General features: G+C 36.9%; 1 protein-coding gene across 1 annotated transcript in view; it reads right to left on the minus strand.

Annotated features, from left to right (window-relative positions):
- Rsrc1 (arginine and serine rich coiled-coil 1) overlaps positions 1–20839 on the minus strand; it is a 348477-nt gene that overhangs the window by 130670 nt on the left and 196968 nt on the right. The window contains exon 6 of the mRNA XM_035451720.1: positions 3358–3409. Within this exon, the coding sequence (XP_035307611.1) occupies positions 3358–3409 (52 nt within the window). The remainder of the gene's footprint in view (positions 1–3357; positions 3410–20839) is intronic.

A 20839-nucleotide genomic window follows, 5' to 3' on the forward strand; every position in this document is an offset into this window, starting at 1 on the left:
ATCAGTGTGTTGGTCAGCCATCATCAGAGAAGCTTCCTTCTACAGGATATAGGAACTAATACAGAGACCCACAACTGGGCAATGTAGAGGGAGGGAGGAAAAAACAGAGAGAGAGAGAGAGAGAGAGAGAGAGAGAGAGAGAGAGAGAGAGAGAGAGAGAGAGAGAGAAGACCTCCTCTCATGCAGAAAGATTATAAGAGCCATTATAAAAATGCAAGAAAACAAGGAAAGGAAACATAATAACTGAACTGATGACATATGAACTCACAGAGACTATGGCAGTATGCACAGGGCCTGTACAAGTCTAAGCCAGATGCAATCCCAATATTGAGAGGGAAAGTGGATATAAGCCCCCAACCCTAGCCCAGAAGCTATCTCCAAGTGATAACCATTCTCAAAGGAAAAACTAGTTTCATCCAAAGGAGTTCCATTGGGTATACAGAGTATACTTAATGTCAGGCCCCATGCCCAGTAATAGTAGATGGCCAACATGAAATGAACTCAATGCTATTTGTAGAGATGTCTTCTCTCTCTCTCTCTCTCTCTCTCTCTATCTCTCTCTCTCTCTCTCTCTCTCTCTCTCTCTCTATCTCTTTCTCTCTTTCTCTCTCCCTCTCTCAGATGTTTTGTCTTACAATGACTTGTTTGGGCATTTTTTTTAACCTTCCTGGTTTTTGGCTTATATATTATGATTTCAGGTACTGTGATTTTATGTGACTGTGTATTGCTCATGCTTTTTCTATGTTTTCTAATTTTAGTTTGTTTATAATTCTAGTTTGTTGTTTTTGTTTAAAATTTGTTTGTTTGCTTTCAGAGAGAGAGAGAGAGAGAGAGAGAGAGAGAGAGAGAGAGAGAAGGCCTAGAGTTAGATAGGTGGGGAGGATCTGAGAGAATATGAGGAAGGGGAAAGAAGTAAGAATATACTGTATGTAGAAATTTTTTTCAATTAAAAATACAGAGATAAAAAATGAAAAGTGTGTGGATCCATTGCACAGAATCTAAAGAGTCTTAAACAGGTATAAAACTGTTTTTGTACTGACAGACACTGGATAATTTTTAGCATTATGAAATGGTGCCTGAGACTGCTGACCACAAAAATCCTAGCCTGAGCTAGGATTAGGTACTTCATATGTTATAATTATTTGTTGTCACAATAACCCTGAAAGACAGTTACCATTCTTACCTCTCATTGGTGATGGATTTATGATACAAAAAATCTCCAAACCTAAAGACTTTCAAAAAACTAACTAAAAGTATAATAATCTCTTATTAATATCATAGGGAACCGTTTGTACATTGCAGTTGAGAATACAAAGTGGTTTGTCTATTATGGAAAATTGTTGGGGATTTTTAAAGAATTAAAGGATTGCCGAATGACCTCACAATTATTCCTTTACAAAAATACTCTCAGAATCTAAAAGCAGGTGCTCAGATCAATTTTGTGTATTTATAATGTTACTCAACAATATTAAAAACCAGAAAGTGTTCAAATTTTTATCACTGAATTAATGTGTAAGCCAAGTTGTACACAAATATTATTCAGCAATAAAAAGAAATGAACCTATAAAAACCTATTGATGTGTTACAACATGGATATACTTCCCAAACAGACCACATGACAGATATAAAAACCTACATATTAAGCCAGGCAGTGGCATTGCACACCCTTAATCCCAGCACTTGGGAGGCAAAGGAAGGAGGATCTCTTTGAGTTCAAGGCCACCCTGGTCTACAAAGCTCCAAAGAGAAACACTGTCTCGACAAAGAAAAAAGAAAAAGAAAAGAAAAAAAAAAAAACCAAAAAACAAAAAACCAAAACCCTGTCTCTTCGTATGAAATTACAGAGACAGAAGGCAGATTGGTGGTTGTCAGAAACAAGGAAAATGAGAAGAAACTATTAAAAGGTAAGGGGTTGTCTTATTGAGGCTGATGCCAAGTCCCGCCTCTCCCCTTCTTCATGTTTGTATGTTAATTGATAGTCCACACCACCCAGCTATCTACTTTCCCTCTGAGGCAATAAAGCATCTTCAAAATTAACACTATATATTTTTCAAAGAAATATAAAACATTACATCGTTACATATCATTCTTTTCATAGTAGTAGCATGAAAAACAGCAGTCGGATAAAAAATAATCACTGAATTAGTGGTAATGAAAAGTAGCATAAAGTTTTCATAAAGCAGTTCAGCACAATGTATAAAAACCTATCCTACAGCCTGTACACATGGGGGAGGACCTAGGCCCTGCCCTGCATGATATGACAGACTTTTGGGAACCCCCATAGAGGGCCGTACCCTCCCTGGGGAGCAGAGGAGGGATGAGGAAGGGGGCTGGTGGGGGGTTAGAGGGAGGGGAGGGAAAGGGAGAAGGGATTGACATGTGAAGCAAGCTTGTTTCTAATTTGAACTAATAAAAAAACCCCTATCCTATAAATTAATACTCTATAATCTCAAAAACTTATTTCTATAGTAATTTATAGTAACAATACATAATATAAGAGATTCTTGAGTCAATGGACACATATGTATTTGCTCAAAAATATAACATCTGTCATCTGGTGGTCTGGAATTATCATTGAATCCTCAATTTGTCAGACAAGAAGAGATAAACTTTTGTAAACCCTTAAAAGGTAAATAAAACTCACACACACACACACACACACACACACACACACACACACACACACACACACACACACGAGTACATTAAGATTTAAAGTTAAATTACTATGTAGAAAATTATTATGTAGAAAACAGCATGGATTTTTAGACATATTGAAAGAAATAAAAGTCTTTCTGAAACTGTACCACTGGGAAATTAAACATGGCATTTTATGATTAGATGGCAACAAAACATATAGTACAATGAATTAGTCTAATGTAACTAGAGAAATTTTAAATAGCATTGGCCTCATTTTCTCCAAAATAATGGAAATCTTAATCAATTGTAACCTACAAAAAAGTTAAGTGCAAATAGATCATAGTCTTAAATACGAATTACAAAATTAAAAAAAAAAAACTTCCAGGAGAAAATGTCAGGAAAAAAACCATGATCTAGAGTTAAAGAATTTTTTATTTCACCAAAAGTACAATCCATAAAAAATGAAAATTAACACAGATTTCATTAAAATTAAAATTTAAAACTAATACCTGTTTTATCCATAAACATGTAAGGAATGACTTTTTTTTTTTAGCACATACAGCTTTTCATTGGCAATAAATAGGTAACATAGATTCAAACCTATAATCTATATCTGTAAGAATTTTAAAACGGGGAAAAACATTTGACTCATGTGTAAGTATGCCATCAGCCTGAGATTTACTTTTTATTTCATAAAAGTTAATTTTCAACACTTACCAGCAGCTTCAAGGACCAACTGTAATCTGGCTTTGGCCTGCTCAGCTGGTGGCTAAAAAATCAACCATAAAAGACATTTCTCGGTCAGTTTTAACAAATGGATCTTTAAATTAAAGCACTACAAGCTATAAAAAAGGTAGAAAACCTTATCATGATCACTATTATTATCCATCTAAACTCTATCACAGTAATAATCCACAACTAATTTGCACACCTATAATATCAAAGCACTTTTAATTAATATAATCCAACAATGATGAGGCTCTTTGGTTGTTACCTAACTCTGTACCAATAAGCAATAATGCAAATAACTGTTAACTCAATAATGAGGCAAAAGCCATGAATTTAAGAACAGTTCTCAAATTGAATTATTTCCTTGCATATAGAAACATTAAATGACCTACCATTATTTGAATAAAGTAATAATAGAAGTCCTGTATGTGTCGGGAGTCAGACCCTAAAATTAAGTATTTTCTAACTATATTTGAAATGAGCAATTATGTGGAAGGTTAAGATATAGTATACCACACATATTTTCAGTTCCCATTAGCTCCCCTGTAGATAAGGTTTAACCTAACTTTCCTACCAGTGATTTCATTTCTAAGATTTGTAGGTGATATACTTATGGTATCCAAACATAGAACATAACCTGGTTATATTAATTATTATAACAGATCAGTTAAAAAGTATTTTTAGAACTTAGGACTTCACTTTGACATACATTTATAAAGATGTCTCAAGAAACTAGATAAACAATCTAAAATTTTCCTTATGAATGTAAATGCAAAAATACACAATAAATTACTTGCAAACCAAATCTAAGATCACATCATAAACATCATCTACCATGATCAACTAGAATTCACAGAGATGTGGGGATGGTTCAATATACAAAAATCAATAACTGAACTGCATCATATAAACAAACTAACTGGAAGACAAAACCCACACAATCACCTTATTAGAGGCAGAAAGAGCCTTTGATGAAATCTAGCACCCCTTCATGATAAAAGTCCCAGAGAGATTAGGGATACAAAGGATACTCAACATAATAAATGCAGTTTAACGCAAGCCGATAGCCAACATCAAATTAAATGTAGAAAAACTCAAAGCAATTTCACCATATTCAGGAATAGGACAAGGCTGTCCAGTCTTTCCATACCTATACTATATAGTACTTAAAGTCTTAGCTAGAGCAATAATGATAAGGGGAGAAGAGGAGGGGTGAGGAGGACATGAGGGAGCAGAAAGGTTGAGTCAGGGGAAGAATAGAAAACAATAGAAGGAGACATTTTAGGTTTAAAGAGAAATCAGGCACTAGGGAAATGTCTGGAGATCTACAAAGATGACACCAATCTAAGCAACAGAGGAGAGGCTACCTTAAATTCCCTCTTCTGATAATGAGATTGATGACTGACTTATATGCCATCTTATAGCCTTCATCCAGCAGCTGGTGGAAGTAGAGGCAGATACCCACAACTAATCAATGAACTGAACTGGAAACCAGTTGCAGAGAAGAACGAGTGATGGGCAAAGGGGTCCAGACCAGGCTGGTGAAACCCACAGAAACAGCTGACCTGAACATCTGGGAACTCTTGCTCCCCAGATTGATAGCTGGGATACCAGCATGGGACTGATCCAGACACCAGGAACATAGATTTCAGTGAGGAAACCTCAGAAATCTACAGGACCTTCTGCAGTAGTTCAGTACTTATCCCTAGCTTAGGTGTGGACTTTGGGAGCCCATTCCACATAGAGGAATACTCCCTGAGCCAAGACACACAGGGGTGGCCCTAGGCCCTATCTCAAAGGATATGATAGATTCTGATGATCCCCCTATGGAAGGCCTCACCTTCCCTGAAGAGCAGAAAGGATATGTGATAGGTAGCGTTTTAGATGGGGAGAGGTAGTAGGGGAGGAAGGGAGTGGGAGGGAACTGGGATTGACATGTAAAACAATCTTGTTTCTAATTCAAATAAAAAAATCTACAAAAAAAGATACAATTTGAAAACACAGAAGTCAAAGTATAATTATTTTCAGATGATATGATAGTAAACATTAAGTGATCCTAAAAATTCTGCGGGGGAACTCATTGGATACAAAATCAACTCATAAAAATAATAGCCCTCCTATATACAACTGTAAATTGACTGAAAATGAGATCAGGGACATTAAAGTAGTCTCAAATAATATAAATTATCAGGGGGTAACTCTGCTAAGCAATTGAAAGACTTGTATAATAAAAACTTCAAGTCTTTGAAGAAAGAAATTGAAGAAGATATCAGAAGATGGCAATATCTCACCAGCTCATGGATTAGTGGGACTAGCATAGTAAAAATGACAACCCTACCAAAAATAATCTACAGATTAGATACAATCCCCATCAAAATTCCAACCGAATTCTTTATAGAGTTTGAAAGGAAAATATCCAACTTCATATGGAAACACAAAAAGTGAGAATATCTAAAGCAATTCTGAATAATAAATGAAGATCTCACCATTCCTGATTTCAAGCTGTACTATAGAGCTATAGTAATAAAAACTTCATGGTATTGGCATAAAACAGACACTCTGATCAATGGAATCAAATTGAAGACTCAGATATAAATCCACACGTCTCTGGTCACCTGATTTTTGATGAAGACACAAGAAATACACATTGGATAGAGGGGAGCATCTTTAACCAATGCTGCTAACCAAACTGGATGTCTGCATGTAGAAGAATGCAAATAGATCCCTACCTATCAAGGTGCACAAAACATAACTCCAAATGGATCAAAGACCACTACATAAAACTAGATACACTGAACTTGATAGAAGAGAAAGGGGCGAACAGCTTTGAATTCAAGATCTTAGGAGAAGACTTTCTGAAAAAAAAAACACACACACTAATAGAGCAGGCACAAAAATTAATAAATAAACATGAAACTGAAAAGCTTCTATAAGGCAAAGGACACCATCGATAGGAAAAAGGGCAGCCTACAAAATGAGAAAGATTTTTACCAACTCCATATCCAATAGAGGGATAATATCAAAAGTACATAAAAAAACTCAGAAAACTAGACATCAACAACACAAATAATCAAGTTAAAATATGAGATATAGATCTAAACAGAAAATTCTTAATAGAGGAATCTCAAGTGGCTAAGAAGCACTTAAATGTTCAACATCCTTAGCCAACAGGGAAATGCAAATCAAAATGACTTTGAGATTCCATCTTATATATGTGAGAACGGTTAATATCAATAACACAAGTGACAGCTCATGCTGATAAGGATGTGGAGCAAGGGGAACACTCCCCCATTGTGGTGTATTACAATCTTGTACAGTCATCATGGAAATCAATATGGCAGTTCCTCAGAAAACCGGAAATCAATCTATCTCAAGACCAAGCTATAACACTCTTGGCCATATGCCTGAAAGATGCTCCATACCACCCCAAAAACATTTGCTTTATTCTTAATAGCCAGAAACTAGAAACAATCTAGATGTCCCTCAACTATAGAATGGATAAAGCATATGTGGCACATTTATACAATGGATAATTACTCTGCTGCTAAAAACAATGACATTATGAAATTTGCAGGCAAACGGATGGAACTAGAAAAAAAATCATCCTGAGTGAGGTAACCCAGACACAGCCTGATAACTATGATATGTATTCACTTAAATATGGATGTTAGCCATGAAATAAATGATAAGCAGCCTACAATCCATAGATCCAGACAGCTGACGCATAGAGTAAGGGACCAGGTGGCACACATGGATCTCCCTAGGAAAGAGAAATAGATTTTTAAGGTAGACTGGAGGCAGGTGAGGACAGGAGTGAGATGATCAGGTAGGGAAGAAAGGGGAAATAGAGTTGAGGGAGGGAGTGTGGGGAGAGACAGATGGAATTGAGGGGCATTACAGAGATGATATAAAAACTTAGTGCAGTAGAAACTTCCTCAAATATATGAAAGTGATCCTAGATGAGGTCTCTTAATAGTGGAGGATATAGAATCCCAACTGGCCACCTCTTGTCACCAAACAAGGCTTCCAGTTGTAGGACCAGGTTGCATTTAATTGAATTGTTGGCTAAGGGGCTTCCATGGAAATCCCACAAACAACCCAGACTGTAGCTACCACAATGGTTTGGTCTCAGAAACTGACATCTGTGACCCATTACCAAGAACAACATGCACTCAACTCACTAAACAGGTGAGTTGGTGCCTACATGAGCCTTCACCCCACCTTCTAGTGTCTTTGGTGCTGGAAGATACTCTGTAGGCTACCAGAGGAGAAACAAACACCAACCCAGCCACAAACCTTTGGCCTACAACCTTATCTTCCCTTGCAAGATATGCTAGTGCTATGGTTGCACAGAATTTGTGGGAGTAGCTACCCAATAACTGATTTGAAGCCTGCTCCACAAGATGGAACCCATACCCAACAGTGCTGGGGTGACCAAGAACCAGAGACTAGATAACCCAGAGACTGAGCACAAAGCCAAACACTACTGGTCTAAAATAATCAATAAAATGACTCCTAATAATATTATGCTATACTCATAGATCATTGCCTATTCCAGTCATCACCACAGAGGCTTCCTCTGGCAGCAGATGAAAACACTAGAGACTCACAGATCAGCATTAGGTGGAGAGAGAGTCCTTGGAACATACAGCCCTAAATGAGATGTCTCCATCAAATCCCTCCCCTTACAGCTTAGGGAACACCATGGAAGAGGAGGTGGAAACATAAGAGCCAGATGGAATGGAGGACACCAGGAGAACAAAGCTCTCTGATTCAACTAAACAAGGCTCCTATGCACTCACAGAGACTGAAGCAGCACTCACAGAGACTGAAGCAGCAAGCACAGAGCCTACACAGGTCTGCATCAGGTCCTCTGTGTATATATTATTAGCTTTCAGCTAAGTATTTTTATGGCACTTCTGAGTGTGTCAGTGAGTGGGTCTCTGATTTTTTGTGCCCACTCTTGGACTTTTCCTTCTGTTTGGTGACCTTGTCCAGTCTCAATGTGATGGTTTTTGCTTTATCTTATTATGTCTTATTTTGTCATGTTTGATTGTTATCTCTTAGAAGCCTGTTTTGTTCTAATGAGAAACAGAAAAGGATCCGGATAGGAAGGGAGATGGGGAGGAACTAGGAGGAGTCAGGGAAGGGAAGCTATAATTAGGGTATATTGTATGAGAAAAGAATCTATTTTTAATAAAAGGAAAAAATGAGAGAAAAAATAAACACCTGATTTTTCACGAGTAGCAATGCTAAGCTGAAAGCAATAGGAATGGTAACTGAAAGAGATGGGAGGGGGGACATTCCTATCAAAGAGTAATTCTATATTCCAAAAAATAAAGATAAACTAAAATCTTCACAAACAAAGCTTGAAACATGTTTATGCTAGTTGACCTGTACTAATAAGAAATACTAAAGTGAGTCCTTCCTGCCAAAGTTGAAATGGTACCAAATGGTACCTTGGAACCAACAGGAGTGGAGAGTACTGTGCAATGAAGAATGTGAATGAAGAAAATGATGCTGTGTTTTACATTTCCTATCTTCTCTTATTTTCCTTAAAGGTCAAATTACAGTTAGAAACATATATCATTCATTTAAAAGTATATATATTTTAAATTTTATAAATGATTATTATTGCTTGTGTATATGCTATTGTTGTGTATCAGCTTCCTCAAAGATTGAAACATTCTATTCTTCAGGGAAACTCATTAAAATGAAAGTAAGTAACTTGAAATAGTTTCAGAATGTTCCTGACACTAACCAAATTCATTAGGATCCTCCATTGCAAAAGTAAAATGATTCACTTTGAGAAACATAGCTCCTAGACAAAGCAGAGACCAACCAAGCAGCCAAGAATCAAGAACAGTTGAAATACCTAGAAGAAAAAGACCAGCAGAGCTGTCTGGAAGAGGTTCAGACTGGTACTTGGAAAGTCCACTTTCCAACAGGTTGAACTGCCTGAAGGCTGTGTGGTCCAGGTTTCAACTTTTGTGAGCTGTTACTCATGCTGGGGTAAACTTTGATGATGCAGCTGTCTATTAGTCATTTCTGTTCCTGTACATAACTTCAATATTTCCGTAACACCATTAAAACTCACTGATTCCCCAAGATCAATCTGGGTGATACCCATACTTTGGTGTGTCGTTGGTTCCCTATCTGGGATGAGTAGACATTTGCTCATATTTCCGAAGAACATACTAGCCATGGAGCATGACAGAAAGCAGAAAATAACTATGTGGGCTCAATTCTCTCCCTCTACCTTTATACAGGTTGCAAGGTTCAAGCTCGGGTCTTCAGGCTTAAAAAGCAAGTGACTTTTCCCACCCCGCATCCTGCCAACCCCATATTGCATTTCAAGTGAAGATAAAAGAGATACACTTTCCCTTCACCAGCTGCAGCACTCAGGAGATCTGGCTCTACCTCTCATCTGACATATAGTGATGTGAGCAAGGGAGAGATACCCCTCTACACCCTCACCACCTGAGGCAAGTGGGAGAGCTGGCCCTGCCTCTCACCAGTTTAGCACTTGGCACATTGACTCTGCACCTCCTCTGGGCAACACAATAGAGCTGGACCTGGTGGTGTAGGTGTAGGTTAGCTGACCCATCCCCTGATGCTTACTGCAGAAGAGTGAGCAAGCCAGGACAGCACTGGAGAGTTCATCCTGATGTTGGGGATGAGGAAGAGCTGGAGGGCTGACCAAACCAGCACCCACCCAGGCCCAGAACCAGGGTTATGATTTGGCCACATCCCAACATCCACCCCATCTATAAACTGCTGGAGCATGTGAAGGGGCTGGTCCTGATGATCTAAAGCTGCAGGATCTTCATGACACAGGGCAGTCACAGGATATCCAAGAGGAGTCCCAGTGACAGTACAGAATCGATAGTGTAGTAGAAGCCTGAGGCCTTGAACCAGATCAATGACTCGATGCCAATGAACACTTGCAAGTAAGATGTATGGACTAAAGGATATACTGCATGACTCACTTGTCATACTATAGGTTCCACAACAAGATTGTTCTTTTCTGTTAAATTTTGTTTTGTTTTTTTTCTTTGGGGGAGGTTGCAAGGGCAGAGGGGGTATTTGAAGTGATGGGAAGATGAGTGGGAATGAGATGAATAAGGTGAAATCCATAAAGAATCAATAAAAAGTTAAATTAGGAAAAAACAGATATATTTTAATTCAGGGCTATTGCTATTTTGTTTTAACAGTAAAAGTGATGTTTTTTCCTTTGGGTCTATGTAGTAAAAGTGATTACAATGTTTCCAAATGGAATATTCCAAAAAATTAAAAACATACAAATTTACCATGTCAAAAGCACATTCTAATTAGGTATGAAGAGAAAGGTAGAACAAAAGGTAGAAAAGAGATTCTGATAGAAAGAACTAAAAATGGCAGGGGGAAGAAGAGACAAAGGTGGAGAGTAGATTACAGGGTAGAGGAAAGGGAAGGTAGAGGAAAGAAGGCTGAGGAGGAGGTGCAAAGAATTAATACAGTATTTTTTTTTAAAGAGAATTTTTTCACTTTTTAAAAAGATTTATTTATTTATTATGTACACAGTGTTTTGCCTGCATGTATGTCTGCAGGCCAGAAGAGAGCAACAGATTTCACTACAGATGGTTGTAAGCCACTATGTGGTTGCTGGGAATTGAACTCAGGACCTTTAGAAGAGCAGGCAATACTCTAAACCACAGAGCCATCTCTCCAGCCCCTAATAATACAGTATTTATTGAGAAACCAGAAAACATTGCCTAAATACAACAGAGGAGGGACAAGAAAGAAGCAAATGGGCATGGAGACACAGACAACAGACAATGACTAAGTGGTAGGCCAACACAAAGGGTTGGGAAACACTAAAGACATGTTTTATATGGGTGCCATGTACAGGCATTAGGGAGTATGTAAACACTCAAATAATATGCAGAATATACTTTTTATTTTTTAGATTATAAGTACAACAATTCTTCCTTCCATCATCACCCATACAAACTCCTCCCTGCTCTCTTCAAATTCATTACTACTTTATTCTCTTGGTGTGTGTGTGTGTGTGTGTGTGTGTGTGTGTGTGTGTGTGTGTGTACAATCTGTTCAGTCTGTATAATGTTATTGGTATGCATGTTTTCAGGGCTGTGTATTTGATAGTGAACAACAAATTGGTGTGCTCCTACTCTCAGCTTTCCTCAATTATATTTTCTGCACAGAGAATCTACAACTTTTATCAGATTTCAAAGGCATCTAGATTTTTTTTTTTAAATTAAGGATCAGTCTTCTAAAGTAGTAGTAATAAATAAATCGTTTTAAATTCCATTCATTTGAATTGTGGATTGAAATGCATCCCTCCTCGTGTTACCATTCCCTAACATCAGTTAGTTCCTAATTCTTTAATTGTCCATTATTCTTTTTTCAGAAGCTTGGGTCAAGGCTGCAGTAATGAACAGGGTAAGAACATTTTCTGGGATATAAGGGCAGAAGACTGCAAGAGTACTGGATTAGCTGGAAGTCACCTATTCCAGACACAAGGAGCCAAGCCATCCATTTGCTGCATTTGGGGATTATGCTTAGGATGGTTTTTAAATTTTTTATGTTTTGTGATTATAATTACATCACTTCCTTCTTCTCTTTCCTGTCTCCAAACCCCTACATACACCTCCTTCTCTCTTTCAGACTCATGTTTTTTTTTTAATTAATTGTTACATATGTTACGCATATGTTTTTAGGTATTGGATAACAAATTTCCCTGCTATCTACATTCCTTAGTTCCCTGCAGTTATTTGTGTGGGACGGGGGCCTTCCAGGTTTCCCTGTGCTACTGTCTATTGTTGACCTTGTTAAGCTCATATTTAGGCAGTCATTTTGGTGAGACTTTACAGTTGCAGATTCTGACATTAGTATGAGACAGAGAATCTCACAGCAAACTCGCTGATCTTCTGGCTCTGAAAATATTTCCACCCTCTCCTCCATAATGATCCCTGAGCGTTAAGTGTGGAACTTTTTTTGCAGATGAATCCAGTGTGGCTGGGCTCCAATACTCTGTATTTGGATTGTGTTTGTTTGTTGTGCAATGGTCTCTGTCTCTTGCAAAGAGAAGTGCCACTGATGAATGGTAAAGACCACTCTTATCTGTAGATATAAAGATAAATATTTAGAACGCAGTTTTGGATTGTATACTTAGTGAAGGATTGGTTACAAGGTCTCCAAGATTTATAACTTCACTAGCCTGTGTAGTTGTCTATCGTTCCAGTACCATATTTTCTGTCTTACTGGTAATTTCCCTGTTATGTCCAATTAGAGAGTTACTGCCAAGGTGTGCATGCCACTATTGCACCCTTATGGCATTATGCTGGTTGTTGATGTGATTTATAGGCATCATAGCTGGGAGGACTGTTGGTTGCTTCTCTCCTTTGGAAGCTTGTTTTTGAGACAGGGGTCCCTCTAATGATGTTCAGGATTGCCAGTGGTTTGTAGTCTGAAGTGATAGTCATGCCTTAGCCTCTCCAGCAGTTGACAGTATAGGTATGTAATAACATGCCCAACTGCTTACTTTTAGGACCTGAGGTTGTATGATTTTAACAATAATTTTCATGTAGTTGTAAAGATCAGTCCACTTAAAAATGACTCCTCTGAATAGTCCAAGATTATCTCCTGAACACTGAGGGCAGCTCTTGGAACACAGAAGACTCAATATACAATTTATAGACTAAATGAATAAACCTTCTTTTTCACTGCATGGATCTAATAATAAAATAAATCAAAGTTGGATTTTACCTGTGTAATACATATAACCACTATTTAGATGAGAAATTGCACATTCATACCACAAGTATATCTGTTCAATTATGTTCATATAAGCATTATATGTAATAGCCAGAACCTGGAAGCATCCTAGATGCCCCTCAGCGAAGAATGGATAAAGAAAATGAGGTGCATTTACACAATGGAGCACTACTCAGCAGAAAAAAAACAAAGAATTCTTGAAATTCACAGGAAAATGGATGGAACTAGAAGAAACCATCCTGAGTGAGGTAACCCAGACACAGGAAGACAAACATGGGATGTACTCACTCATAAGAGGATATGAGACATAGAGTAAAGTAAAAGAAGCCTACAATCCATATGCCCAGAGAAGCTAGGAAACAAGGAGGACCCTAAGAGAGACATACATGGACCCCTGAGAAGGGAAAAGTGGAAAGATCTCCTGAGCAAATTGGGAGCATGGAGCGAGGGGAAAGGGGGAGAGAAGTAGGAAAAAGAGGAGGGGAGAAGGGGAGAGGGAAGGAGAACATGAGGGATCCGTAAGGCAGAGTTGGGGGGGGGGGAAACAGAGGAGGAAAGCAAGGAAAGAGATACCTTAATAGAGGGAGCAGTTATGGGCTTATTGAGAAGCCCTGCAATAGGTAAATCTCCAGGGATCTACAAAGATGACCACAACTAAGAATCTAAGCAATAGTGGAAAGGCTACTTTAGATGCCCTTCCCCTATAATGAGATTGGTGACTACCTTAAAGGCCATCATAGAGCCTTCATGGAAGGCTCTTCATAGAGCTGATGGAAGCAGAAGCAGAGATTCACAGGTATGCACTGAGCCGAACACCTGAAATCCAGTTGTAGAGAGGGAAGAGTGATGAGCAAAGGGGTTGAGACCATTCTGGGGAAACCCACAGAAACAGCTGACTTGAGCAAGTGGGATTTCAGCGACTCCAGACTGACAGCTGGGGAACCAGTACAGTGTTATAATTCTTCAGACACCAGCAGGCATTTAAAACAGTAAACTTACAGCATATGATATCATAGATAAGATGTATAAAAGACAATATGAACATGGTATTCAGATATAGTTATCTGGCCAATCAATTTGTATTATAGACAAACATTTCCTTCAAAAGGCAGGAGTCACTTATCCTTCCCTGTCTTGAACAAGGAAAGGCTCTCAATCATGAGGGGAAAGGAATTTAAGCAGATATACACAGTGTGCAAATACAATTTATTATAAAATTAATTTAAATCTGACCTTGTTAATAAAAGGACTTATGCAACAAAAATGGCTGAATAGGGAAAATGAGGCAGATTTTTTAATAGTTATGGTATACGAGATTCTGATTAAAATTGATAGGTATAATTTTATAATTTATAACCTTTGAGGGATTTGATCCACTCAATATTCCTTTCATCAGCCCATATTATAAAGGTAGCCTATGTATGTCTGTGTAACCATGAGGAAACCTGCTTTAGGACTCAAGAGTAGCCCAGAAGAGCAAGGAAATGTCATCTCTCAGGGAAGATCAAGTGCAAGTAGGCAAACAGACCCTCATGATGATGTGTTAGTTGTTAAACTTACACACCAAATCTTGAATATGTATCCACTCATCACTCCGAGTTTTCCCTGATGCATGTTCCAATCCCATACTCTCCTAGTTAGATATTCTAGGCAAAGGAAAAACTCACACTATATACTTGGCATACAAAGCACACTTAACAGACTTTAATATTAAGGAAGACAGAACAAGATTCCTCGTTAAGCTCTGCCTAAAGTCCAAGCAAAAAGAGCAATTACATCATATAGGAAATAGGGAAATGCCTTGTGTTCTTGGCAGCACCTAGTGGGGTCAGCAGGAGAATGTTTCAGAAGAATACTTTAAAAGGAACAGTCATGACTTTCAGTTTGTTTTTTAAATATTGAACATATATTTGAGAATGCATATGAGGCAAGACTCCTCTAAACTGCCACAGAAGTTAGGGGATATTTTGCCAGAGTAAAAAATAAAAACCCCTTTGTAATCAGAAAGTTTAGTTCTATTTTAGTACGTACTTTTAGGGTTGTTCAAACTAAATACCAGGAACAATGTAGAATCTTGAAATACTCAGGTACATTCCCATTGCTCAGTATCATCCGTGTCCCTGTATGTTTGCAGGAAAGTGCCCAAACATAACAATTCAGTAAATGGCTCTACCATTACCTCAACTATAAAATATTTCTATCTAGAATTCATGAAACCAGAAGTGCTAATATATATTCTGAAGAGGTTCAAAAGTTCTGTGAGATGTTTTAAAAACACTTTAACTCAAACACTAAAAATCAAATAATGGTACATGCCAAAAAAATATAGCTTATTTTCAAGCAATTCTATGTAATTTTAGTGCCATAACTGTGCCTATTATAAGATTTGGTATTATGCAACCTCTCCAATTGCCAACATTTGCTTTTACTGTATCTGAACTACTGCTACAGAGCCTGCCCAAATGAAGAACAACAAAGGCCCAGCACCTATTGCTGGTAATTTATTGTAAATATTTTGGCAGTTATAAAGTCAAAATTGACAGGTAAAGGATTTACAAATATAGTCTTTAATTTTCAAGCTGTATTAATTGAAACTTGTAAGCTTATTAATTCTATGTGAAATTTGTATAAAAGGTAAATAAAAATGCAATTTGACTCAAGAAAAGAAATGAGGGGAATCAATGATTTTTTTCTCATTGCACTTCTAGTTGCTCTATTTGTACCCAGACCATATTAAACAGTGCCACAGCACTCAGTACAAATGAGGGGTTGGCAATATATGAAACAGAAAGCCACTGGTAGGAGAATGAGGCCTTTCATACAGACAGAACCCTACCAATAAAGCCTGAGCTTTAACAATCCTTCTCTCTTCACATTGAAACTGGTAGTGAGATATCTTAACATACAGCTGCCTGTCATTGAAACAGCAGAGAGCAGGGAGGTAGACACTAAGAGTATTATGAGCTGGGCACAATAATGCCTACCAGTGACCTCTAAACATAGGAAGTTGAGGCAGGAGGATCAGAAAGTCCAGGCCTCTGTAGCTTACCCAATGACAATCTGTTATAAAACAAAAACAAACATAAAAATAAAACAAATAATGAAAGAATTGTTGGGTAGTATTTAAAAAACCTTTTGGTTGTACTAATGTGTCCTAGATCTTTGAGAGAATGGTCTGGTAATTAAAGTTTATAGTCAAAACAGATTTAAGTGATGATATAAATTTTACAATTAAGATCTAATTACATAAGTTTCAGTTGGGCAGCATATGAAGCAAACAAATCTAATAAGTTAAACACTAGACATTCAACATAAGTAAAACAATACTTTGTTTATTAAGATTGTTAAATCATTTCCTTTAAGTGCTACATTCATTTATTTTGTAATTTTGTTTTTAGTATGTATACTTAGGTGTTGAGATTTGTTTGAAAGATGATTTAATACACTAAAAACATGGGTTCTTGAGTGAGTGGGTTTTAACAGTGTGGGCTGACATTCATTATTTTCTGGATGTTAAACAGGTCATTAAGTCTCTCTACATCTCAGTTTCCTTATCTATAAAAACATGAAAATAGGAGTACTGAAATTCCTTCACTAATATTGTAATTGTGGTTCCAAATCTTAAAAGTATGAGCTTTGATGCTATCATTTCTGAGTTTTATAACAGATTTTTCCTTCTACCTTCTTGAGGAGTATATTATTGCAAGACTTGAATGTGAGTACCTCATAGAATGTGTGTGTGTGTGTGTGTGTGTGTGTGTGTGTGTGTGTGTGTGTGTGTGTGTGTGTGTGATTACCTATGGACTCCAATTTAAGCACTAAGTACAGAGAAAGAGTTATACATATTATTTACTATTATGATTACTCAACTATCATTATTACAGCTTCATGGGCATTATAACTATGGGAATTTATATTTAGTTTCACACACAATATGAAATAGTATAAGATTATACAACAAAATGGGGTAATAGTATTTATTCCTCCTTACAGAAAGTCAACACCTATGATTAAAAATATAAGACAACCAGTTTTGAAAAATTATATCTCTATCATTCTATGAATCCTAAGTTATGAATATTTTAGTCAAAATAGAAAAGAAGCCATTTCTAAAACTTGTAAGAACAGTGATGAACTTGAAAGATTACTAATGTTTGGGTAGCAGACCTTCATTTGAAATAATCTTTATTTACAAAACGCCATAGTAACTATTCATGCTCATAGACTAGTAGGACTGACAGTAGCCATCCAGTGTGGTTATATTTCCATTGAGTAAGTTCACCTGCCATATATAGTTTTATTTCACATGTTAATATATAAATGAATTATTATATTTAACACTGTGGCACAACTTTCTCAGAAACACAAGCATTACCTTTCACATTTTGCTGTGGAATCCCATTAAAAGTAAATTACTCATGGCTTAGAATGTTTTTATGGATCCTTCAAACTTGAAATTATTTAAAAATAATACCTTAATTACAAGTATCAATTGCATTTACAAAAGAATAGATGTCATAATTTCTTTAGGAATAAAGTATGATATAAACAAAAATCAAACACCAACTTATACTATTCTGTTACTATATCAGCATCATTCTCCTTTGCAGGGTCACTAGAATTAAACTACTTAATTAGTTTTCTGGTCGAGCGTAAGCTGACATTTTATGCAAACTGGTGGTAAAGTTTTTATAGACTTAGTTTCCTAAAAACATCCCATTAATAACAAACCCTGTGCTATATTCTTGATCTAACAGCTGATACAATTTGGATAATAGCCAATAGATGGCACTGTTCCCACTAGGTAGCAAAGACCTTACAGAGGACTCTTTGCACACACACACACATTACAAAGACCAACTACCTGCTCAAAATGCTGAATTTGAATTTTTCATGATGGGAAACACATATTAAAAATAAAATTAGCGCATCTGTATTTACTAATTAGAGAATATGACAGACCAAACTAAGGCAAAGCATTTACTTATTTACAAAAACGTCTGAATTACTATCATTAGACACTAGGAATATAAAAGAGAAGATATTTTCTGGTTTCTGATAATACAATCATATGATAAGTAGAATTATCAATGGAGATATGCACAGAGAAACAGAGGGTCATCCTCAGAGGTAAGTGGATCCCGGAAACTGCTTGCAAGGGAAGATGATGCTTCAATGCTTCAACTGGTCTGAAAGGAGGGCAAAATGAACTCACAAGGATAAAACCATGAAAACAGTAGTATAACCAGGGACTCATGGCTCAGAATGGTAAGGCTGGCAAGATGTAAACTTGGTAGGAGAGGTATATATCACTATCTAAGAAATTTGGGCTTTCCTTCATATGATGGGGCTCCATTAAAGAAGTGACAGGGTAATGTGATCAAATTTCATTTTGCAAAAATCACTTCAGGGGCTGAGTATCCCTGAATTTAAATATGCTGAGACTGGGGGTGGGACTCCAACACAGCTACTCTGAATTGTCAGTGTAGGCCACAAGCTAGAAAGATTTCACCAGAGCAGTGGCAAAGAGTGAGGCTGGAGGAAACCAGGGAAAACTGAAGCTGTATCTTGGAAGCTCTGTCTTCAGACAAAATACTCCTTTATGATTACAGATTCTTGAAGATGCAGATAGGTTCTTACTGATGTATCAAGGAATAAAAGTACCAGGGTTCTTTATTAATTGCCAGACATGCACAGCAATGAATTGCTGGAATTCTCAAAAGATCCTAACTTCACTATGCCATTCGCATTGCGATTTTTGAGCCCCTCTCCTCAGGGAATTTTTCTAGAGCAGTGGTTCTCAACCCATGGGTCATGGCCTCTTTTGCGGGGGGTGGTGGTCACTTATTAAATACCCTGCATATAAGATGTTTACATTATGATTCATAACACTAGCAAGATTACAATTATGAAGTAGCAATAAAATAATTTTATGGTTTGGGTCACCACAATGTGAGGAACTGTATTAAAAGGTTACTGCATTAGGAAGGTTAAGAACCACTAATCTAGAGGATCATACAAAGAAATATCACAAAAGGTAGATCTAGTCTGCTGTGATGGGAGAGGTGGAAAAAGAGTCACCTCATCTCATGAATGTGTATTCCACTTCAGATATTCATAAAAATTACTTGAAAATTCATGGTGCAGAACCCCATGTGCTCTTCCCTCTTTCATGCAGCCCTGTCCAGTCTCTCTTTGGAGGGCATATTTTACTTAGAACTGCTAAATAAACTTCTATTTATTTTAAGAATTTCAGCTAAATTTAATGCTTTCTTTCAGGAACTAAAGAAGAAGCCTTCACCTGGTAACAATTGTTATGATCATGAATTTAAATGGACTAAGAATTGAGATAGGGATCCAATGTAGGCTGTTCTGAGTAGTCCAGAAAATAAACAGCGAAGTCTTAACAAGAGCAGTGGTACCCAGGGTGGAGAGAAAGACACAGTTCTGAAAAATACTAAGGGGATAACCTTTAGTTGGGTAGGGCCTTAAATGGAAATTGCAGAGGAGTAATGAGTCCAGGCTCATGTTAAGACAATGCATTTTCTTAGGTCCTTTGAGAATAACACTAGGATGTTTTTACTGGTCTACCATCTTTTTAGCGGTGCTTCTATTAGTGTACCTCGTTGTCCTGATCTTATCAAATCTTTATAATCCCATATTAACCTTTAGTGTTTTTGTCTTTAAAATATGTTACAAACAATGACTACAAAATGTCTTTAATGTCTACCTCTTCTATTTATTAGATTACACTGCATGAAGACAGGGTTGTCTCTCGTGATGTGGTTTACCTCCCCACACTTACACCAAAACTGGCAGGTGGCTGATGTTCAACAAATACTTGTCCAAGGAACACCTGTCTGATGATATGTATATTCTGCTTGCCTGTGTACTTACCATAAAACCAAATATCATCTTAGGCCACATTTAGTAATATCCATTCCTATTCATTAAGTACTCTAAGAATGTTAGCATTTTCAGTGATAGTTGGGCTGTCTCACATGTCAAATTAGAAGCTACTCTCCAGGATTATGAGGTGCTTCTGCTCAAGTCAGGTCTTCAAAACAGACACTTTATAAAGCAAAGAAAGGACTTTCTCACCTTCTGATTCTTAACAGGGTTCTTTCTTAATGAATATTTTTTTTTACTCTGTTTAATCTTTGTGCTCAAACCTACCTTAAAGTATAGCTTGATCAACCTTGTAGTTTGATGTTGTAAAGAAAAATTTCACCCTCTTATATTTCACTTGTTAAACTTTACTTACATAAAATTGACACATATTGTATAGATTAAAGGTGTACACTGTGATAATTTAATATATGGGTGCATTATGAAATAACTTCTACAATCAAATTAAATCCCATCACCTCATATATTTGTATCTTTTATGAATATGGATGCGATAAGAATATTAACAATCTACTTTCAGCAATGTCCAGGTATACAGTAGCACATAATAACCAAAGCCACAAGAATCTAGAATCTAAAACTGTATTCTCACAGTAGGCGCACAGGTGTGCAGGAATTCAGAGCCTATTAATTTAGAATTCATACACAGGTTAACCATTAATTTCTTTATGGTAATTTACTTAAAATGTTAAGGAAAATATCTGAATTTTGTGGGAAAAATTAATTAATTACAGAAAATAAGAATACTTATTTAAATATTCTTATATAAAATTGTTTTTAAAAA

The sequence above is a fragment of the Cricetulus griseus genome (assembly GCF_003668045.3).
Source record: "Cricetulus griseus strain 17A/GY chromosome 1 unlocalized genomic scaffold, alternate assembly CriGri-PICRH-1.0 chr1_0, whole genome shotgun sequence".
NCBI classification, from domain to species: Eukaryota; Metazoa; Chordata; class Mammalia; order Rodentia; family Cricetidae; genus Cricetulus; species Cricetulus griseus.